Source organism: Salvia splendens, chromosome 3 (assembly GCF_004379255.2).
Source record: "Salvia splendens isolate huo1 chromosome 3, SspV2, whole genome shotgun sequence".
NCBI lineage: Eukaryota > Viridiplantae > Streptophyta > Magnoliopsida > Lamiales > Lamiaceae > Salvia > Salvia splendens.
Genome location: NC_056034.1, coordinates 1,815,889 through 1,838,865, shown reverse-complemented (window position 1 = coordinate 1,838,865; position 22,977 = coordinate 1,815,889). Strand labels below are relative to the sequence as shown.

The window sequence follows — 22,977 nt, the reverse complement described above, 5'->3', positions numbered from 1 at the left end:
GGTGGAGGCTGAGCCATTAGCTACGATAACGAGCTCAAAGGCATTGGACTTCGTCTGGAAGAACATAGTGTGCCGATTTGGCATACCCCACATCCTCATCTCGGATAATGGGACTCAGTTCACCGACAAGACGTTCAAGAATTGGTGCCAAGAGCTGAACATTCAACAGCGGTTCACTTCGGTCTCCCATCCCCAAGCAAACGGACAAACGGAAGTAACGAACCGGATTCTGGTGAAAGGGTTAAAAGCTCGGTTAGAACAAGCCAAAGGACAATGGGTAGAAAATCTCCCTCAAGTCCTATGGTCCTACCGAACTACACCCAAAACCTCCAACGGTGAAACTCCGTATAGTCTGGTGTACGGCACTGAAGCCGTAATTCCGGTGGAGATCGGCGTACCCAGTCCCCGAACTCTAAATTTCTCCTCAGAAATGAATGACGACGGACTGAGAGCAGAACTAGATCTCGCCGAAGAAAGAAGAGAATTGGCGTGCATAAAAGCAGCCAAGTATAAGGAGCAAGTAGCCCGGTATTATAACCAAAGGGTGAAAAAGCTTCAATTTCAAGTGGGAGATCTCGTCTTGAGAAACAACGAAGTAAGCCGAGCAGAAAAGCTGGGCAAACTCGAACCCACATGGGAGGGTCCATATCGGGTGTCAGAAGTCCTCGGCAAAGGGTCTTATAAATTGACTCACATGTCAGGAGAACAAGTACCCCGAACATGGCACGTCTCCAACCTCAAGAAGTTCCACTTGTAAGAGACAAAAGTCCGGTCAGTCCGTCTCGTGTCTAGTTCGGTCATAGGGGTATATGTTTTTATTTGTTTGTTTCTTACTTGTACCTTTTACTTGTCGTTTTTTAAAAAAATGTTTAAAGTTTTTTTCCTTCATCTTTTTCATTTTTTCTCTATGTGTTTTGTCTCTATGTGCTTGTCGTCTCTTACAAATGGTACCAAGGTATATCGTTCTTTAAAGACTGATCCCCTTTTTAGATCGATTATTAAAGACTATTGTGAGTCCAAGCTTCTAAGGAGGATATAAGACCACAATTCAGCTTAACAAGCAGTCCGTCTGAAACGAACTGCAATAAGCCAACGATTGTGAGTCCAAGCTTCCAAGGAAGATACAAGACCACAATTCGGCTTAAGAAATAAGCACTTCGTCTGAAACGAACTGCAATAAGGGAAAGTCCGATCCACGCGATAAACCTCGCCGAATTAGGACGACCAAGTTCGGTCAAAGAAGTTTACCTCATAAGACCGGGGACGACCATGTCTAGTCAAAGAGGTTTACTGCATAAGACCACTTCGGTTAACTGGGAAAGTCCGATCCACGCGATAAAACTCGCCGAATTAGGACAAGGGAAAGTTCGATCCCGGCGACAAAAATCGCCAAATTAGAACACAAACCAAGTCCGGTCAAAGATGTTTATTTCATCAGACCAAAGACGAGTCCGGTCAAAGATGTTTATTTCATCAGACCAAAGACGAGTCCGGTCAAAGATGTTTATTTCATCAGACCAAAGACGAGTCCGGTCAAAGATGTTTATTTCATCAGACCAAAGACGAGTCCGGTCAAAGATGTTTATTTCATCAGACCAAAGACGAGTCCGGTCAAAGGTGTTTATTTCATCAGACCAAAGACGAGTCCGGTCAAAGAAGTTTACTTCATAAGACCAAGGACCAAGTCCGGTCAAAGAAGTTTACTTCATAAGACCGAGGACAAGTACGATGAAATTTTTTCGCTAAGCTGTAAATACAGTGTTAGAAGCGAAAACAAAATTTCATTTTTCAAATCTTGTTCGGCATACAACTCCGCTACCCTACAAAATGGCGTTACGCTATTACAAAGGACTATTCTACTGTCCAGGGTTGCTGAAGTTAAGCCACCTATCTGCAAAATCCTCTGGAAGCCGAGTTCGGTTGTTCCGAGCAGATGAAGAATAAGCAGGTCGACGAGATGCTATCCTCGACCCAACACCTCTTCCGCGAGCCCCAGAAGCTCTAACCCCTCGGCGATGAAGAGTCTCTGCAATAAGCATCTGCTGATCTTGCTCGCTCATAGTCACAACTCCTCGGCGAATTTCAGTCCGTCCCTGTCTTGACGATTCCGGTTGCTCCTGAGCCCGTTCTCGTCTTGACGTTTCCGGCTGTTCCGGAGTTCGTTGTTGACTGGGAGTAGGATTTTGAACAAGGGAACCAGAGGCTTGATCTGGAGTGCGAGCATCTGTTGGCGGGAAATGCCTAAGGAATCTCCCGATTGAGGGACGCCGGGAAAGAATGATGTCGTACCGAGAAGCCCAGCGCCGCAATGATTTCACAACTTGTTGGCAAGCCGAGCTCTCCAGCGCATTGTTCCTCCGGAGTACATGATATTCCTCCCACAGTTCGTCAACTCGACTCTGAACATCTGATATGGTCACTCCCCCGCGCACACGGATGTAATCCTCGTACGCAGTCCTCTCAGCAATGGTCGTATTCAGCTCGGCCTCCAGATCCTTCTTATCGGACTCTAAGTCCTTATTATCGGCCTCCAGCTTCACTAAACGAGCCAGAAGCTCGTCATTCTTCGTCTGATCGGCTATAGCTCTTTTCTCAGCTTCGTCTAAAGCCGAAGAGTACAGCCGTTTCCAGTGAAGTATCTCCATCTCCTTGAGTACAAAGCAGCTATATTAGTTCGGCAGCTGTACCGAGCAGATAGTAAAACACAACAGGAATAAAGGCGAGTACGAAAAGCTATACGAAGACAAGTGTAGAGAATTTTTCATTCACAAGGAAAATCTTTTTACACTAGGAGGGCTTCAAGGCCATTTTACAAGGAAGAAACTAGACTAAGAGAAGGGAGACGAAATCATACTCCGCCAGCTTCGTCTCCGGCTCCTCGGCCTGGTTCAGCTTCTTTCTCCTGAGCTACCTCAGCCTCGGCCTCGCATCCTGCCGGCCTCGCCTCCGCCTCCTGATCGGCTTCCTTCTCCGGATGCCCGGCCCGCTCGACTTCGGCCTCCCGCTCCAGCGGCTCGGCCTCACCCTCTCCGTTGTAAGTCGAAGCGGGTGAAACGGGTCCCACGGAGGCAAAGATAGCCTCCAGGTTCTCGTCCCGATCAGCTCGACAACTCCGGACTCGGTCTGCAGAAAGCAGGACCGAGGATGAAGCGAGCTCCTCAAGGAGCGGCAGATTCTGAAGCCGAGCTGCTATCTCTCGGCTGTACAGAGGCAGCACGACGTCGGCCCCCTGCTCGCCCTTATCGGTAATTAGCCTTACCAGACTACCGACAAAGGCCGAGAACTGGCTGCTCAAAAAGAGTTTCTCCGTGTAAACACGGAGAGCCTCCCCCTGGGCAGCCACGGCGGCAGCCTCCTTCTGAACCTCCCGGTGCTTCGTCTGCTCTTGCAGGATGATGAGCTGGTTTTTGGCTGACCGGGCTTCATCCTGAGCCGAGATCCTAGCAGCTCGGGCCCTCTCAAATTTGGCCTCAGCCTGTTCGGCCAGACTACGAGCAAGATGCAACTTCTTCTGCATCTCCTCGTAGTCGTGGGATGCTTTGGAGAGCTCCACGGAGACGAGCTTGGCTCTCTGAAGATGAACAAGGAAAAAACTCAACAGAATGGCCATCAAAAAATGTGGAAAAGAAGCCAAGTCAGAAAGCTTACCTCCACAAAATTCGTCGGCCATTGAAAAGGCTCAGGGACGTGTTCCAGGATGTCTGCAACCACCTCGGAGATGACCAGGTCTTTCCCCGGCACTCTTGGGGACTCATGAAATTTCCCCTTCCCTTTAGCCGAACACGACTCCGGCACTTTCGGATCCGAAGAAGAGGTTTTTTGCCTCTTCGGATTCTTCTCGGCTTCAGACGCCGAGCGAGGGGCTCTCTGCCTCTCCGGCTCCACAAGCTCGGAGGACTTTCGGATAGCCTTATTCAGCATGTACACTGCCAAAAAGCAAGAAAGCAAAGTCAGATTTTCTTCGTTAAAGCAGTAGAGCATAAAGATAAAGAGAAATCCTCACCCTCGGCCTCTTCGTCCGAAGACGAGATGTCGAACACGACGTCGCCCTTGACGAGCTCAGACTCCGTGTATTGTTTCCTAACTATGGGAATCTTGTTGAGCTCGCCATCGAGCTCGTCCAACGGTTCAGGCCGAGGATGACGGATAACGGACTTCGGCCCTCTCCAGGGAAAACTAGGAGCCGCGGTCCTATCATAGTAGAAGAAGCGGTTTTGCCACTTCGGCCACTTCGTTTTACAAAAGGCCCTAAAGGGCTGTACAGGGATCAAGTAAAACCAAGACCCCTTCCTCTTAAATTGAAAGAATTTAAGGATCGCCTTCAAAGACAAATCCCTTCCTAACTTACGGAGTTCGGCAGCGAAGGCCGACAAGTGCCTCCAAGAGTTCGGAGTCACCTGGCCTAAAGGAAGCTGAAAAAAATCTAGTAAATCTATAAAGGCAGAAGGGAGGGGGAAACGAAGCCCGCATTCTAAGCTGGCCTCGTACACGGTGGCGTAACCCTCCGGCGGGGAGTCAGCCCTATGATCACCGTCAGGTACCACCGCCTTCCCCCCAGGAAAAAAGTATTTTTCGGGTAGGGATATCACAGTATCCTTACTCAAAATACTATGGAAATACTCTACGGTCTTCTCCCCGGACTCTTTCCGGCCAGAAGACCCCTTACCGCCTTTCCTACCGCTACCCGACTCCGAAGAAGAAGAAGAAGACATTTTTCTTACTTTTTGAACGTGAAGAAAGTCTGAAGAAGCTCTTGAAAGCGGAAGAAAATTTCTCGAGAAAGAGAGAGTATAGAAGACGCAACAGCAAAAGTGTTCAAATGAGGAAGAAAGAGCATATTTATCAGATTCGGGAAAGATTTCGAAATCGTTGCGCTGTTTCGAATCCCACCTTTTCAGGATTCAACGGCCGGATTTTACTGTCGCATTTAATGCAGGCACGCGCAAGGCACATCCCCTGACGTCAGCCTCCCCCTTACCGTTATCCAGAATGCCGAAGTGACTCACCTCGCCGAAGTGATTCACTTCGCTTTTCGGGGGGGGGGGTAGTGATGGGGTACGAACTAAACCCTAATGGCAAGCCCAATAACAGTGACGGCCCATCAGCCCAGAGCCCAAGAAAGAGTATCTGTTCGGCACCAAAGAGTTCGGCACGACCAAAGAGTTCGGACTCAGCCTACAGCTCGGTAAAAGCCGACCAGTCAAGCTCTCCTCTCAGATCGGCAAGAGCTGATCGGTAAAGTCCAGCAGTTCGGTCTCAGCATTCGACCGAACTAGGAGTTAGTGGACTCATGAAAGGCCTCCACGACCTCCACTATACCCACGATCTATTTAGTGGTACGAAGCAGTTATTGAGCAGTTATTGCTCACCCACGATCTTGTTAGTGGGGCTGCAAACCACGATCCTAGTTCAATGTATAAATAGGACTTAGATCAGATAGACAGGGTTAAGCTCTCTAGAGATAAAAAATCATATAGCAAGTCTGTGTTGTAAGCTGTAATCCCAGATCAAGCAATACAATCTTGCCCCCCCTTTCTCCCGTGGACGTAGATTTACTTCAGTAAATCGAACCACGTAAATTCTTTGTGTCGTAGTCTTTATTCTCTACCAGCATTTACTAGCATCAGAAATTCGCGGATCCATCATTCTTCACATATATTCTTTCAACATTTTGCGCCGTCCGGTGGGAAGATTCGAACGATCTCAAAGGATAGCAATGGCGGCACGTCTTGAAGCATAAAAATTCACGGGCAAAAATGACTACGGCTTATGGAAAATGAAGATGCGAGCCGTTCTTGTGCAGCAGGGTTTGGCTGCAACTTTGACCTCAGCCGACGCAGATGCGAAGGGAAAAGCTCCTGCTCTCGACGAAAAGGCTCAGGCAAAGCTCGATGAAATGCTCCTTAAGGCACATAGTGCAGTAGTATTGTGCCTTGGAGACAAGGTGTTGAGGGAGGTGCAGGCTGAGACAACCGCTGCCGGAATTTTGAAGAAACTTGATGAGGTATATCTGGCAAAATCCTTGGCTAACCGTCTCTATAAAAGAAGGCTTTATTCTTATAGTTTCTTGGAAGATAAGTCGATTCTTGAGCAGCTAGAAGACTTCTGCAAATCTATAGATGATCTTGAGGCTGTTGATGTGAAGATTGGTGATGAAGACAAGGTCATCTTGGTACTCAACGCTCTCCCCAATTCATATGATAAAATGAGGGATGCTATATTATACGAGAGAGATAAACAGATAACTTTTGCTGAGGTCCATGCCGAGCTCATGGCCAAGGAGTTACAAAAGGAAGCAATGACAAAATCTGATCCACAACTAGAATCTCTAAACATCAAGAAGTTTAGTAAGAAGAAGTTCAAAAAGAAGAGTGACGAATCAAAGGCCGAGGGCTCTGGAGTTAAGGAAACTCGATCTTGCCATTGGTGCAAGAAGCCAAGGCATTTAAAATGTGACTGCTATGCCTGGAAGAAGAAGGAGGCTAATGAAGGGAATTCTCACTCAAATATTGTGAATAGTGAGGCTGATGAGGTGCCTAAGGTGATGAATGTGACAGATAGATGTGAGAAAGGATTCTAGATCATGGACTCCGGTTGGTCATTTCATATGTGTCCCACAAGAAAATGGTTTCACAGTTTGAGGGAGGCACATGGTACTGTGCTCCTATGAAATAATTAGACTTGTTGCATCAGAGGGATATTGAAGTTGCTGGAAATTCGGAACGTGTAATTTCCTTAGAAAGTGGGGAGTTATTTTTAATTCTTATATATATGGTGAAGATAAAATGATTGATTTCATTTAATTATTACTGAGTGAAACCGTGTACATTCAAATTCAGAGTTCAATAGTACTATTTATTGAATCTATCTATCGTGTTTTTCAATAAAATCGAGGAAGTTATTCATATTTATATACCTCAAGATATACATGACAGTTAGCGTAACCGTCACCGAACCCTGGGCTATAAGCATAGGCCGGAGGGGTGCCGTCGAGACAGACTATACAAAAAAATTCAATTATAATTTAGTTAGTTTAGCAAATCATGAATTAGTAACAGTTACGAATTAAACATATATATGTGTGTGTATGTACCAGCTAGAGAAATGGTGACGTTGTGGACTGCTTCGATTCTGGGCGCAACCAAAGATAGTATAATAAGCGTGATCAGTAATGTAGCCATGACTTGTGTCTCTACACAATGATTGAAATGAAAAAGGCTTGTTAATTAGTTGTCAAAGACAAGAAAAAACTCAAGATTTGCAGCATCAATTCATCATAATTAACACAATTGAAGGAATTAGAGCAGAACAAAATTAATAAAAGCATTAGAAGGTCAATTAATTAAGTCTATAGCATCATTAGTTTGGGACGGGATTAATTAAGAGACCACACCTTAATTACAGAAGAAAACTAAGCTCAGAGTTACTATTAATTGATAAAAGCAGTGATTAATTAGAAGGGTCCCACTCCCACAGATATGAATAGGGATGTCAATGCAGTCCGCAACCCGTGGGCTGACCCGAATAACCCGCCAAATTTATAGGGCTAGGGTTGAAAATTTCCAGCCTGATAAAACTACAAACCGATTAGCCCGCAACCCGTTAGGGTCAGACCCAAAAATCCGATGGGCTGACCCGAAAACCCGATAAAATTTCTATTATTCTATTTGTTTGACTCCTAATTGGACAATTTCATTAATTATTTTTATAATATAGATAACTAAAAAAATAACATTCAATTTTATATTAAATATATAAATGATATATTAAATTTTTATTAATATAATAATAAATAAATAAATTAGAAACTTCTAATTCATTAACAAATATTTAAATTTGTAAAACATGCTTTAAAATATTTAAATTTATATTTTATTTTACACAAATCTCAAATATTAGTATTTGATCATGTTTGTGTTTGAGTTTAAGTATATATCTCAAATTTATCACAATTAAATATTTATATTTTATAAATATAACTAATTTTCGTCATTATTTATTGAATTGATCGCATGTTAATTTTATCGGTAGCAACCCGATTAACCCGATGGGCCAGCCCGAAACCCGAGCGTTTAGGATTAGGGTTGAACTTTTATAACCCGAAAAAATATCAACCCGATTAGCCCGCACCCGATTGACCCGCAACCCGAGTAGGGTTGGCCCGAAACCCGGTGGGCCGGCCCGATTGACATCCCTAGATATGAACAAGCATTCTGAATTACACCTAAAAATTCATATATAGTCAACGTCAGTAATTTTTTCAAAATCAAGGAACAAAATTAAGGTCCGATCAGTTATTAATATTTCAAAACATAACAATTGATGCATCTTGATATTGCATTCACTTTTTTACCTGCTGAATCTTGTAAAACATGGGCAATAAATTTATTATTGAACCAAAAGTAGTGTAAAATTATGAAGATGATAATTATTTTTGACTTTAAATAGAACAATTCCTAATCTTTAGGTATATCTGTTTTGTCATTAAAGGAATGATTTTTGGCCTACCATCCAATTTGTCGCATTTGTGATCTTTCGCAACATCATATCCTAAAGCCATAGATTAGCAATATAATTATTTTCAATTTTGCTCTTGAAAATAGCAAGTGACGATATTATTTCAACAGTTCAACTTAAGACAAAGAATCATAAATGGTTGTGAGTACTCCATTAATTAGAGATCAACAAATTGGTAGTTTGTTTTTCAGATAATACATTATGAAGATGATAATTATTTTTGACTTTAAATAGTATGCAATGCAACCAAACAAAATTCAAATAATTCAAAAGTTGTGCATATGCAACAACACATTGTTAAGGACCTAAATCCCTAACGATCCGATAAAACGGACAATAACGAGATAAAGATAATCCGGCGCCCGTGAGGGTCGGCGGAGATAAAGATCTGGGCGCTGTGCGCGGGTTCCAACCCGTCGGGCAACGGCTACAGATCAGATATACGTTCCGGCTGTGCGCGGAGATTTTCCGTCGGGCAGCAGGTAGCGTAAGGAATTATGGATTCAAAGAATCACACGTGGACTTGGCCAAAATAATATTGTATTTCATTGAATGAATATTATGGAAGACTCCACACATATTTATAATATGTGTGGATACAAAAAAGATATGCTAAATCCCTATAATATCTAAACAAAATAATAAAAGAAGATATGCTAAATCCCTATGATATCTAAACAAAATAATTATAATAGAAGAGAGTTAGGATCGTATCAACTCCCCCACGGTTGAAATCCACCTTGTCCTCAAGGTAGGAACCATAAAACCACGAAGAGAGTTGAAAGTAGAAGCTCTGGCGAGGTATCTCCTCCTGGATCAAACGCCCACCGAATAGTTGTGCGTCTCCCTTCATCATTTCCACCCAAAATCACCAATAGAGAACCGTGTTGGGTATAAGATATGGTGGACACCCCCGCCATATTGTTGTCGTGACAATTCAACGCAAAAATGAAAAGTTTTGCCACACCTCCATGAATGCTCAAACACGGCGTGTCATTTTCCGGAGGAATCAACCTTGCATCGGCGGCGAGCGACGGTAATCGAGGATTCATACTTGTAACATTACTGACATTCAAATCCACATAGACACAAACAAGTGCTTGCGAACCGGAGTGAGCATCACCTGTCTTACCCAATTCTTCTGCTTTTAATTTAAGCTCATCCTCAAACAACCTTCGCTTCTCTTCCATTTCCTCTTGTCTGTCCTGTTTTTTCATATCCAATCCAGCCTCGATGCCATCAACAAGGCTCTGATTCTCTATGCTCTCTCTCTTGTTCGGCTTCTCACTCAACACACTGAAATCTTTTTCTTTCTGCTCTAAACTAGATCGAAGGGCTTCGGTTTTATTTCCTTTCTCCAGCAAAGTCGCTACATCATATTTCATCTCCAATTCCTTATGTGTTGGAACACTAATATCATCAATCTTCTCGTCATATGCCCCGACAAGCACTTGCAGCGGCGTATTGTTGGTCTTGATGATCTCTTCCAAGGACTCGTCATTTGGTACAACAAGATTAGCACTCCCATTGTGAGCAACGTTGTCGGGAACATCCTCAGCTAGATTATCGTCATCAATATTCTCCTCAAACAATGCATTCACGCAGGCGAGAAGGGCGGCTTGCTCCAATCTACAACTACGTAACTTCTCGTTGAAATCACTTACGGCAGCTAGTTGGGCCGAGCAAGGCGAACGAACCTTGAGACTGGGGGCAACAACAGGCAACGTCGTTGTGCGGTGACCCAACGATCGGTCGCGCGGTGGTGGCTGGTACATAGGCAGTGTGTGCAACTCTTCCGGTGAATCCCAACAGGTAGGCGAGTGCGTAGGTTGGTCAGAAGTTTGACTGGTCACCAGCGTGGGCTGACTGTATAGGTCACGCGGTGGCTGTTCGGTAGAGTAGCGGGGCCGGTGGGAGGGGGGCTGGACTCGCAGCGCTCTCACCTCCTCCTGAGGGTGAGGTCGATCCCTGCACGTCTCCGAGCGTCGGGGCCGGTCAAAAGGCAGGTAGTCGCGGTCCTGCTGTTGCGCCGGTGGACAGCGGCGATTGGTTCGATGTCTGGGCGGATTCCAGCAACTCGGTGGACGCGGCGGTGGCTGATCATAATCCGAGTATCCCTGCGATGCCCGGTGAGGCGGTGGTTCCCAACAAGAGGGCTGCCGCGTCGGTGGAGGGTCATAGGGATCGAAATCCTGGAGTTGGTATCTCGGTCGTGGGCGACGATCAGGTGGATCCAAGTGGTGTGAGACGTAGGGTGATTCTGGATCAGGCCACGACGGTGAACGGAGTACTTCCACCTTGCTGCTCGGAGGGTCCCAACAGGTTACACTGTGAGGTTGGGCCAGCTGGTAGGGACGGAATGGCTGTGTGGCCTGAGAGACGTCGTATTGACGACGGCGATAGCCGACGTAGTCGTATGACATGTCGACGGACTGAAGCGTGGCTGTGGTGGATGATGAGCGTCTGACTTTGACGCGGCACGCGGGAATCTTTCCCGTCGGGCGTTGCAGAAGTAGAGTTGTCCGGCGGCTAGAGCTCGGCGGACAGGCGGGACTCGGCAACCAAAGCAGTTGCTGTGCACGGAATGTTTTCCGTCGGGCAGCGGTGTAGCTTCGGTTCGAGATGGTGGGAGGGTGAGATCACGATGAAAGCACCAGTTGTTAAGGACCTAAATCCCTAACGATCCGATAAAACGGACAATAACGAGATAAAGATAATCCGGCGCCCGTGAGGGTCGGCGGAGATAAAGATCTGGGCGGCTGTGCGCGGGTTCCAACCCGTCGGGCAACGGCTACAGATCAGATATACGTTCCGGCTGTGCGCGGAGATCTTCCGTCGGGCAGCAGGTAGCGTAAGGAATTATGGATTCAAAGAATCACACATGGACTTGGCCAAAATAATATTGTATTTCATTGAATGAATATTATGGAAGACTCCACACATATTTATAATATGTGTGGATACAAAAAAGATATGCTAAATCCCTATAATATCTAAACAAAATAATAAAAGAAGATATGCTAAATCCCTATGATATCTAAACAAAATAATTATAATAGAAGAGAGTTAGGATCGTATCACACATTTTGCATATCCTCTTATATAAAAATCAATCACACCCTAATTAATTGAACATACGGAAAGTACTTTAAATATCAATACTACTTTATATCCACTTAGGATATAATTGATCCACTACATTGAACTGTTAAGTTTAATTTATCCACAAATCTTAAACATTAACACAAAAGTTTGTCACCTTTATTAGCAATATCGTAACATCAATTGATGCATTATTATCTGCAATAGTGTGGTAAATTAAAGTTGGTCGTCTACTAAGATTTACATATTAAATCATTAAATGTTGCATTAGGATTTAAGAATTGAAAGAAGATATATATAGATAGGTACTACAATATATATGAAATATATATGTTAACAATCGAATCTCGACGTGTTCATTTTTTCGATAGGAATAAGCACTTCAACTAATAGATGACGAGTTTATCATAACAAGCCAAAGGTCCAAACAACAAACATAAATATAGAAAAGCTCCTAACTTGGTCGGTGGGTTGTTAAATGTTGGGTACTTGTTGCTTATTATTACTTATTATCATACAGTGCTTTATTTTCTTCTCATTTTATTGTGACACTCAATAATGGAATCTTACAAGACCTAAAATTTTAATACTAATAATGGAGTAATAAGCTAGTTTTGCTTTTTATTGCTCTATTTGCTTTACTAAAGCTGATAAAGGGCTTTTTATTTTATTTTACTACTGATGTTTAGACTTAAGTCCCACACACTTCCACTTGTACCTTAAAATAGGGGCACTTTCTTTTTGGATTTATGTTTCATGGGCAGAAATTATTAGTGTTGCACTAATTTGTGTATTTATTTGTTTTTTTTTTCATAAAGGAAATACACTGATTTAAAGAGAACTTTATTTTTTATATTCGAAGTTGTATATACTTTTTTTTGAAGTATATATATATATATATATATATATATAAATGTTTATTTGGATACGACAGTTTTTAGTGCACTTTTGCAATCTATCACTCATTGCACTAAATCTAACAATTTTAATGTTAAATTTGTTGTCTTAAAGTGAATTACTTATGTCTCCACTACACTGAGGACTTTATTTATTTATTTTTCGAAAAGAGTTTTATAGTGTCTAATTGCAATTAATAGGATAGGAATGTTGATTGTCGATGAATTGGACATTGCTCTTTGAAATACCGGTCATGTAAATCCCACAATGAAAACAAAAATATATCACACAAATTGACTAATTTAATTCATGATATAAATCAAAACAAAAATGCAAAATAAAATATGAAACATGCATTATTTTGCAAATTGAGTTGTTTGTCTATAATATTGCGAATATATCACGAAATGATGGTAATCCTATTGACGAATTATCATCTAGTTCTAGTCCCTCCAATGTCTTCAGAAACAGTACATTCTAAAAATCTGAAATCAAATTCAAATATTATGTAAGACAAGATTAATAGAAAACTTAAGATTTAATAACTAATATGTATAACTGAAAATTGAAATACAAAGAATTTTGATTACCCATCATGAGATGTAGTCGATCAATACTCACAGAAAAATATATGGGCTTGTCAATAAAGAGGCTAATGGGCTACAGTTCTACTCATTTTGTATTTTTAGCCCAATTAAGTTGAATCTAATTGAACCATATCCGGGTCAGTTTTACTTGGGCCGACCCCTTCGGCCCATTAAAAAGGAGACGGATAATGTTTTCCGACTTTGGCCATTGCCGTTTATTCATCCCCTTGTTTTTAGCTAGGATGTAACATAGTACTATATGGAATTTCCAGGATGCTATAATGAGGTAATTTTATGTGTATAGGTTCTTGTTTTCCTGTTTATTTGGTAAACGAGTTCGAATTTCTGAATTTTGTCTGGAACATGCCCATCACAGATAGGTGAATGAACAAACAAATTTAGTTGTGTGGGAACACCGTACATCACTAGCTCTCTCCAATCTCTTTCTTGATGAGCTTCCTTTGTTTGCAACAAAGAGGTACATGGATCTAGGGATTATTTCTGTTTTAATCATATCGTGATTCTTTCATATTTAAAAAAATTGACTAGGTATTAGGATCTGGGATGTGAAGAATATATGATCTGTGCAACAATTCGGTTTAGGAAGTAGAAATATATGTTGCCTAATGTTGGGTTGGAATACGTCAGGTGGTATCCTTCTTTGTGGCCCTCCAGGAGTGGGGAAGACATTATTAGCAAAAGCTGTTACTGGTGAGGCAGGTGTAAACTTCTTCTCCATATCTGCATCTCAGTTTGTCGAAATATATGTGGGAGTCGCGAGCACTCTATCAAGAAGCAAGGGACAATGTGAGAATTCAATTCCTTTTATCTGATTGTGGTGATTGTTGGGCTTCTTTGGATCAAGCAAATAGGTTTACTACTCAGAACGTGGAATGCTTTTGATACTCGATTCCTAAATTCTAATATTTTGTTATGATTCCACCTTTTAGTTAGCTTTTGGGAGGAGTTCCATTCTTGAGTGCCTTATGATTTCTTATAGGTTTGACGTGAGACCGTACATATTTGCTCTCTTTGCTCATTAATTCTAATAGTTGCTCTTTTTTGTCCATGAGATTTTGACTGCATTTGTTCATCAAAGACCATGCATTGTTGTTTTCTTACTTTCACAGAGCTTATATTTGTGGAAGTGATGTGATGTGCGTGAGTCAAGCATTTGCAGGCTCCATCTGTTGTTTTCATCGATGAACTGGATGTTGACGGAAGTGCACATGGTTTGATTAAGTGGTCTGGTGGGCAAGAACGTGATGCTACTTTAAATCCGGTCTCTTGCACATATTTGATTGCTTATAATTGTGATGTGACACCACACAATAATGGTCTGATTCGACTGTAATATAAAATACCTTATCGATCCTCTAGCTTCTTGTGTGCCTGGATGGGTTCGAAGGCAGAGGAGAAGTCATTACCATTGCTTCTACAAACAGGACAGACATTTTGGATGCAGCACTTGTGAGACCAGGGAGGTTCGACCGGAAAATACACATACCCAAGCCTGGACTGGTTGGCCGTGTTGAAATTCTGAAGATGCGGTTTGTTGCCTTCCATCAGCAGTACTTTCAGTTGGTCTACGCGGTCTCATTGTTTGGTTTCAGGTTCATGCTAGGAAGAAATCAATGGCCCCTGACGTGGACTATTTGGCTGCTGCGACTATGACTGATGGAGTGGTTGGAGCTGAGCTGTCCAACATTATCGAGGTTGCTGCTATCAACATGATGCGCGATGAAAGAACAGAGGTATTTCACTTGAAAACCTTCAATAGCCTCTCCTCGCTGTTAATTGTTGCCAGTAATACTTAAAATAGGCTCAGATTAACAGTTTTTATCATATGTGAGTTGAAGTTCTTTTATGAAATATTATCTGCCCGTCTTTTATTTGTGCTTTTTAGTTTTCATCAGGGATGGCTCCATGATTGTGAAATTTTTTTATGTACTCGTGACAGATTACTAATGATGATTTGTTACCAGAGCTGCACAAATAGAAGAAAGAGGAATGCTTGATAATAGAGAGAACAGCCCCGAGATCTGGAAGCAAGTAGCTATAAATGAAGCTGAAATGGCCATAGTTGCTGTCAATTTCCCGGATCTTAGATATATCTATCGAGTTTTTATGTTCTGATCTTTCAGTTTCAGTTGCTTCCTTCTATTTTAACCTAGCAGCATTTTATTAGAGTTCTGTTAATCAAATGGGAAATTCTAAAGTATTGTCGTTTATTTTTCGTGTCAGGTGACGATTTCTCGAAGAGCTGGAATGGATTTAGGATACGTCCGCTCCCTCTGTATTCCTGGAGATCTTCAATTAAAGATTTTTAAAACAACTTTAAAATTGGTTCTTTTGTTTTAGGCAAAAAACATGTTTCTTCACCCCGGGACTCCCAGCAGCCGGGAACAGAGGTATGGGCTTATATTCTCAATTGGTAACGCACAATTTTTCTGATTGAAGGCCGAGCTTCGTCCCTAGAATGCAAACGAGCAGCTCCGTCCTGAGTTTGTTCTTGAATCCGGCCAACACTTTATTTTCTCAATTGTGTTTTAGCAATTCCTCTTTTGGTTTGAATCAGTACTCTAATTGGGCCATACATAATATTTTATTGGTAGGTATGATAATCTTTGGTTAATTATGTAATCCACTCTTTTCCAACAACGAAAACATAGTACTAGAGCATAAGATAAAAAAGACATTGGTTTGAAGTAATTAATCTTATATAATTTGATCACCGGTAGAATAAACAATTTGTATCTATAATGATTCAATTATTAAATGAAGTTTGAAATATATTATAGGAGCATCAGCCTTGTCAATAAGTAAATTCATTCACAATTAGTAAATATGAATAAAGCTCTACTGGAAGCCACGTCTGGGTGTTGGCAAGCGGAACTGTTTTTTAAGTCATCAACAATTGCATAGTAGCAATCAAAACTAAACCTCTTACTAAGAAGGGTACCACAACAAATAGTCTCAGGGTTATCCCAAATATTGTTGCATATCTCTTTCAGCAGCCCATATTTACAATTATCATCCCACATTGTGTAGCACTCTTTCAGATCGACACTCATTACAACCAAACTACTTATCATAATCACCATCACCATCACCATGACTGAGTTTTGAGGACTCATGCTTCTAAGATAATATGTATAATACCCTTAGTTACAACGTCTTGCTTTTATAGATGTCATATCCCTCACTTAATTCATTCCATTACTTGTAACCTATCTATGTAATAGTAGTATTTATTGTCACCATCAATTAACTTGTATAATTAATACGTCGAATTTAACCAACCATCAATTAACCTGTAATTAAGAAGCCGAATTTAACCGAAAACTTTAACACTTCATTAATAATTGAAATTAGAACTTCAAATTCGCAAGCTATCAATTCATGGCATCTAATGATGAATATGGTCCCTACACTTTTTCTCCAAAGTAGGTTGGTCGTCGAAGCCAGTGCAGTTCCGTGGCAAGTCATTGAGCATGTCCATCTCCTGGAACTCGCTCCGGTCGAAAAACCAATCTCCCACGGCTTGTGCTATCGTCTGAAAATACATTTCATACTAAATTAGTAGTGTGTGACCAAACAATTTGTGTGGCAGATACCTTATATAGTTTCACTTACTTTGTTAGCAAGTCCGTTTCCAACAAACAATGAGCATGTTGAACCGCGTACGTATTCCATATGGCCATGTTGGTAGCAACTGTGTACAAAATAGCCTCTCCTTGAGGAGCTATTCTCAATTGTACTTTTCAGCGTATTTATGAATGTGTATCTAAAATCTAACAAAAATATTATGAGAGATAGATTAATATTAAATAGAGTCAAAATTAGTAATAATATTGTATATACCTTTCATGATTTTTATCTCACTCCAATTGCAAAATATCAAGTTATTGATGCAATTGATCCATCTCGGGCTAGCATCACTCGGAGAGAACACATTGTTTGAGATCTGTGACAGGTAGATTGGAAATAAAAAATTATAATTATAACATCAAAGAAATTAATGAATACTAATAATTATTACATTATAAGATTGCTCATACCTGATATTTGTCAAATGCTGATTCAATTAAAAATAGTGGGGTTTGGATATCTGGGACCAAATTTTCAGGAAATAAACACTACAAATACAAATATGATTATAAGGAATACTTAATTATATTATCCAAAAAAGTAATGAAAATTAGCTAATACTATATTCATACCAGAGTTGAGCTAAATTTGGATGTGCATGATGTGGGTAACATATTCGTCAAACCCTATATATGTACATAGCAAAAAATGAAGAAAGAATGTAAGAATACACGTGGAAATAATATATAGTACTACTTGATTATAAAACAGAGTAAAATGAAATTAAAAGAATACATACATGCGTTGATATCACACTGAAGAAGTACGCTTCTCTCCAATCAGCACCCATAAAATGCTCTCTAGTGAGCCAAACAAAATTAATCAATGGCATAGTACGATAATATATAATAAAAAATATTTTGATAATTAGGTAATTAATAGAGATGGTCTTACCCATGAACAAAAAAACCTGAATCAGATACGCACTTCACTTTAGTTGTGTTGTGAAACAACGATTGAAACTTATCACAATGTAAAGTAGTGGCTAATCCACCTGCCGAAGTGCCTGACAATAAAGCCTATAAAAATAATACTAGCATCAATTAATATCAAGTAGCAATTAGAATTTAATTAATTCAAGAGTTACTATAATTTAATAACACATACATTTTTAGCATTTCCCATTCCGATTCGTAGGAGCTCATCCATCATGGCATCGTATATTCTCGCACCTCTATAAGTCAGGTTGTGCTTCTATATAAATGTTTCAGAAATTGAACAATTGAGTAAAGTGATGCAGCTATAATTGAATTGAGTAAAACATACAATTAGGACTAAACCGGATGCATCAGCCTTCTAGTTCGTGCCGAACCGTCCAGTCCGGTTTTTAAAAGAGTGCATGTTAGGTTAGTATAACTAGTTGTGCTTATTGGTGACATGGAAGAAATTTAAAAACTTACAGGGTCTACGTCCTCAACATCGGACATGAAAGATGAGCCATCGCAGTAGAAGATTTTGAACACGTGCCAATTGTAGAAATCTGAAATCATACATATGCAAGAATTAAGTTATATATTTCAAATTAGAGAAATGAAATTGTAATTTTGATTAGATTTAATTGCACATATATACCAGGATTCAAGGTGGAATTGGCATCGAGCATCCCTCCAAAGGATACGACACCATTCTGCTCCGTCATAAGCTTAGCACTACTTCCTTTTGGATCTCTGGTTCTATCGAGGCAGTTATCTACATTGTGACACCACCCACCACCCTTGCAACTCCAAATTGTTAGTCTTATTATCATAAAGGCATATGAACTCAACAATAATAGAAGTAAATGATAAAAATCCACAAAAGCTGTTCATATTCATATACCTGTAGGAATACGTGCCAGTTGTCGACTCCGTCTCCGAACCCTGGGCTATAAGCATAGGCAGGAGGGGTGCCGTCTAGACAGACTATATACACAAATAGTTAAGCAATGAATTAGCAACAGTTGAGAATCAAACATATACATATATATGTGTGTGTGTGTGTGTGTGTGTGTGTGTGTGTGTGTGTGTGCGTGTGTACGTACCAGCTCCTCTGGCTACAGCGGAGTCCAACAGAGAGATGGAGACGTTGTGGGCTGCTACGATTCCGGCCGTAACCAAAGATAGGATAGTAAGTGGGAGTAGTAATGTAGCCATGACTTGTGTCTCTGCACAATGATTGAAACGAAATCGACTTGTTAATTAGTTCAGAGCTGGCAAAGTGTGTGTTGTGTGAGACTGAGAGTGTAAGCTGTGTGAGTTTGAATCTAAAATCTCCACTCTTATTAATGAATGGAAATGTGAGACTGAGGTGTCTTAATGAATGGAGATGGAGATGGAGACATCCATCCACCTCTGCCAAACTTTCCTAAATCTGCATGGAATTGGAGCATTCTCATTGGTCTACACAAATACTATTATTCTTTATTTATTTATCCCATTCCCAACTTTAAACTAACTCATTTCTCCACCTATAACTAAGATTATATACTACTGAAATTAAAACTTAATGGATTGTTACAAGTTATTTTTTTGGGATTATAGAATACTAATATTTTTAGAGAAAAAAATGGGAGTTTTAGAATTCGGAATTGACTCAATAATTATATTTAGTTGTTTGTATCCCAACTTTGAATCTAATTTGAACTGAATTCATATTTCTAAATTATATTTGAGAAGGAAACAAGAGATATGAATGCATTATGATTCAGCTTCTGGAATATATACTTGAAAAGGAAACAAGAGATAAGATAGTATTTTAATTAGGCTCCTGTCCACACACTATTTGTAGAAATCATGGTATTAAATATGTCCGGTCAATGGATTTTGACCAAATAATAAATGTGACGAGACATTTAATTTTGTAAAATTAAATGACATAGCGTCGATCTACATTTTACGTAGATAAATGTAGTATATTCACTTTCTCAAATCCGATTTCCGGTGAGTGAGAAATAGTGGATTAAAGTTGGGCATAATTAGCTTTTAATTAAAACTTGGAGTTGGAGCTTAGGGAATAATTAACTAGTGTTAATTATCCCACATTGGAGGATTAACACATCTTTTAATGTGTTTAAATTAAGTGACTTTATGTTACTTAATAATTATAGTGGACCAAGATGGGTGAAAGAGCCCACACGCGCGCACACCCGCGCCGCCGCCGCCGCCCGCCCGTGCTCGTGGTTGCGGCCGCGGCCTCGGTCTCGGTCTCGGTCTTGGTCTCCCTCTCTGCATCGTCTTTCTGTCGAAGCTCTGCCCTCTCCTCCATCCCGTTCGCCGGAGCTCTACTGATTGCGGTGCTGCATCAATAGAGACGTAGCCGTTTTACCTTTGGGGACGACACGCCAACCCGAAGAGCACTACCGGGGCGTATCTCGTATTGCGGGAAGAGGCCTCCTCGACTCGGCTGTCATAGCATACTGGTTTAGTTGTTTCATTTTCAGTTGTAATTTCAGTTCAGTTTCTCCTTTTTCTTTCTTTTGGGTTGTATTACGCCCTACGGTTTTTTATCTTGTAATCCAGAAACCAACACTATTATCACTCCTAGAGTTGGTTAGTATTATATACTACTACTGAGATTAAAACTTCAAGTAAAAAGCATAAATATTTACCAAAAAAACTATGGGAAATAAAAATATGATCAACAAATTTAAGGTCTTCCACTCATACAGATTATTGATACTGTATCACTATTAGTGTTCGAGTTTTACTTAGTTATTAATCCATCCAATTTTGAGATCTTTCTCAACAATTTTTTAATCAATAGGAGTATATGAAAATTAATGGATTGTTGTATGCTCGTTAATTTTTTGGATTATAGAACAGGGAGTATTTTTAAAGAGAAAATCATTTAAAAATTACTCCCCATGTCCGCGAATAGGAGTCCCTTTTTTTCATTTTGGTCTGTCTACGAACCGTAAATAGGAGTCCTGTTTCACATTTTACCATATAGGCCATAGACTCAACTAACCCATTCCACTCACATTTCATTTAAAACTCACTCATATTTCACTAACTTTTTTTTCACCATTTTTCTTAACGTTTTTTAAAATCCGCGTCCGAAAGAAATGAGACTTCTGCTCTCGGACAGGAAGCAATGTTTTAGAGTTACAGCCTTAGAAATTGACTCAGTAATGTATGTATCCACTCCCATTTTAGTAGGAATTCACGTGATCTTGTATTCCCAAGATATGAATTCATTTTAATTTGACCAACCTTAGAAATTGACTCTGTAATGTATGTATCCACTCCCAATTTAGTAGGAATTCACGTGATTTTGTATTCCCAAGATATGAATTCATTTTAATTTGACCAACTTGACACGTTACACTTCCTAACTTGATGTGATATATGCCCACTATATAATAATGGAGCATTAACATTAATATTTCAAAACTTATCAATTGATGCATCTTGATATTGCATTCACTTTTTTGCCTGCTGAATATTGTAAAACATGGGCCATAAATTTATTATTGCACCAAAAGTAGTGTAAAATGAAGACGATAAGTATTTTTGACAATTGATTTTAACTTTAAATAGAACAATTCCTAATCTTTAGGTATATCTGTTTTGCCATTAAAGGAATGATTTTTGGCCTACCATCCAATTTGTCGCATTTGTGATCTTTCGCAATATCATATCCATAGATTAGCAATATAGTAATTATTTTCAATTTAACTCTTGAAAATATCATGTGACGATATTAGCCAAAGTTAACCCGATAAGAGTGAGTATTAATTAGAGATCAACAAATTGGGAGTTCAATGTATTAAAACCGAGGCTTGATAAATTTATTTTCATTATAAATTCACAAAAAATACAAAAAATGTGTGAAAGTCACCAAACAATTAATGAGGTTCGGTAATAAAATGTTATATATAGAGAGAGAGAGCAAAAATAGATTTTTTTATTGAAATTTGTGTTCTCCCTTTTCATTGAATTTAAAATTGAACATTTACCAAACAAACAAACACAATTATTTTCAATTTTATTAAGCATGCATTTCTTTTTAGTCAAATATTTATCCAAATCAATATTATCATTTAGTGGAGTATAATATAAGATTGATTACCAAAAAACCTAAATCATATTTAGAATAGTTAATTTCGTCCAAGCTTATTTTTTGAAGTTACAATTGCCATGTAACAGTATCTATCTTAATTCTTAAGTACTCCATCTGTCTCATTCAAGATGTCCATTTTTTTTTCCTTTTTTATTTGTCCCACTTAAAATGTGCACTCTCCATACTTGTAAATAAATTTCTCTCTATTCTTTCCTAATTAAAATATTCAATCAACTTTTTCACTATACTTTATCATACTCAACTACTCCATCTAAGATCGCGTGTCATTCAAAAATATGGACATCTTCAATTGGACGGAGGGAATAACCGTACTATCTACAAGACATTGTATTTCATTGAGATTAAAGAGATTAATTCTCTTGACCATTAAATCTTTAGATTTAATTTTTCTCTTGAATGAGCCCAACCAAAACTTGAGTGAGCCCAACTTAATTAATCAAATAGAAGGCCCGAAAACATCATCATCCTTTTCATCCATATAAATAAGCATTATGAATCTCCAATCTTAATTAATGGAGATGGAGATAAACTTTCCAAAATCTGCATAAAATTGGAGCATTGTGATTGGTCTACAAAAATAGTATTATTCTTTATTTATCTTCTAACTCTCAACATACATATCCTAATTTAAAAATAACTCACAAATTACAAATTATGATAAAATTTACTATGTCTTCAACTAATACTACAATTACAAATTATTGATATATCTCTGTTAGTATCTGAATACCAATTTTGAGGTCTTTCTTAACAATAAGATATGACGTGATGAAAGGCCCAACATGCATTTTTTAGCATTGGCCTCTTTTATTCATTTAGAAATAAAACTAGTCACTATATACATTTGCTTATGAAATGTCATTCTTTCCTCCCCACAATGGACTTCCACTAATTCCACATTCTTTCCTCTCTCTTTTACCTTTTCTTATCTTTCTCTTACTTTACTAATTGCACATTAAACCAACGTCATTTACAAATTTATCTAATTTTTTTAGAACGGGGGAAATATATCTTTCTCTTACTTTACTAATTGCACATTAAACCAACGCCATTTACAAATTTATCTATTTTTTTAAAACGGAGGAAATATGTCATAATTCTCACAATGTTCTTAATTTTCACACAACTAAAAATCTGTCATCTTACATTGCCTAACTTTTTT

The 22,977-nt window shown here is 39.5% G+C and overlaps 1 protein-coding gene and 1 long non-coding RNA gene across 5 annotated transcripts; one reads left to right on the top strand and one right to left on the bottom strand.

Moving 5' to 3' along the window:
* The first annotated feature begins 13,315 nt into the window (after window positions 1-13,315).
* On the top strand, window positions 13,316-15,746 carry LOC121794271. Of its 4 annotated transcripts, none has more exons than XR_006049254.1 (5): window positions 13,316-13,389; window positions 13,480-13,581; window positions 13,752-14,653; window positions 14,717-14,857; window positions 15,064-15,746. It is a non-coding gene; the product is annotated as an uncharacterized LOC121794271 (long non-coding RNA). The 4 variants fall into 4 exon arrangements; XR_006049257.1 differs by lacking the exon at window positions 13,316-13,389 and having other exon boundaries at window positions 13,431-13,581; window positions 13,752-13,910; window positions 14,484-14,653; XR_006049255.1 differs by lacking the exon at window positions 13,316-13,389 and having other exon boundaries at window positions 13,431-13,581; window positions 13,752-13,910; window positions 14,284-14,653.
* A 690-nt stretch (window positions 15,747-16,436) lies between these two features.
* LOC121794266 (pectin acetylesterase 11-like) lies at window positions 16,437-19,025 on the bottom strand. Its single transcript, XM_042192354.1, has 12 exons — window positions 18,775-19,025; window positions 18,573-18,655; window positions 18,327-18,468; window positions 18,155-18,234; window positions 17,862-17,948; window positions 17,649-17,773; window positions 17,494-17,554; window positions 17,327-17,380; window positions 17,165-17,242; window positions 16,968-17,070; window positions 16,740-16,897; window positions 16,437-16,659 (listed from the first exon to the last, which is right to left on the bottom strand). Exons 1-12 carry the CDS (start codon window positions 18,884-18,886, stop codon window positions 16,513-16,515), a joined length of 1,230 nt encoding a protein of 409 aa, XP_042048288.1. The 5' UTR covers window positions 18,887-19,025; the 3' UTR covers window positions 16,437-16,512.
* Window positions 19,026-22,977: the final 3,952 nt, after the last annotated feature.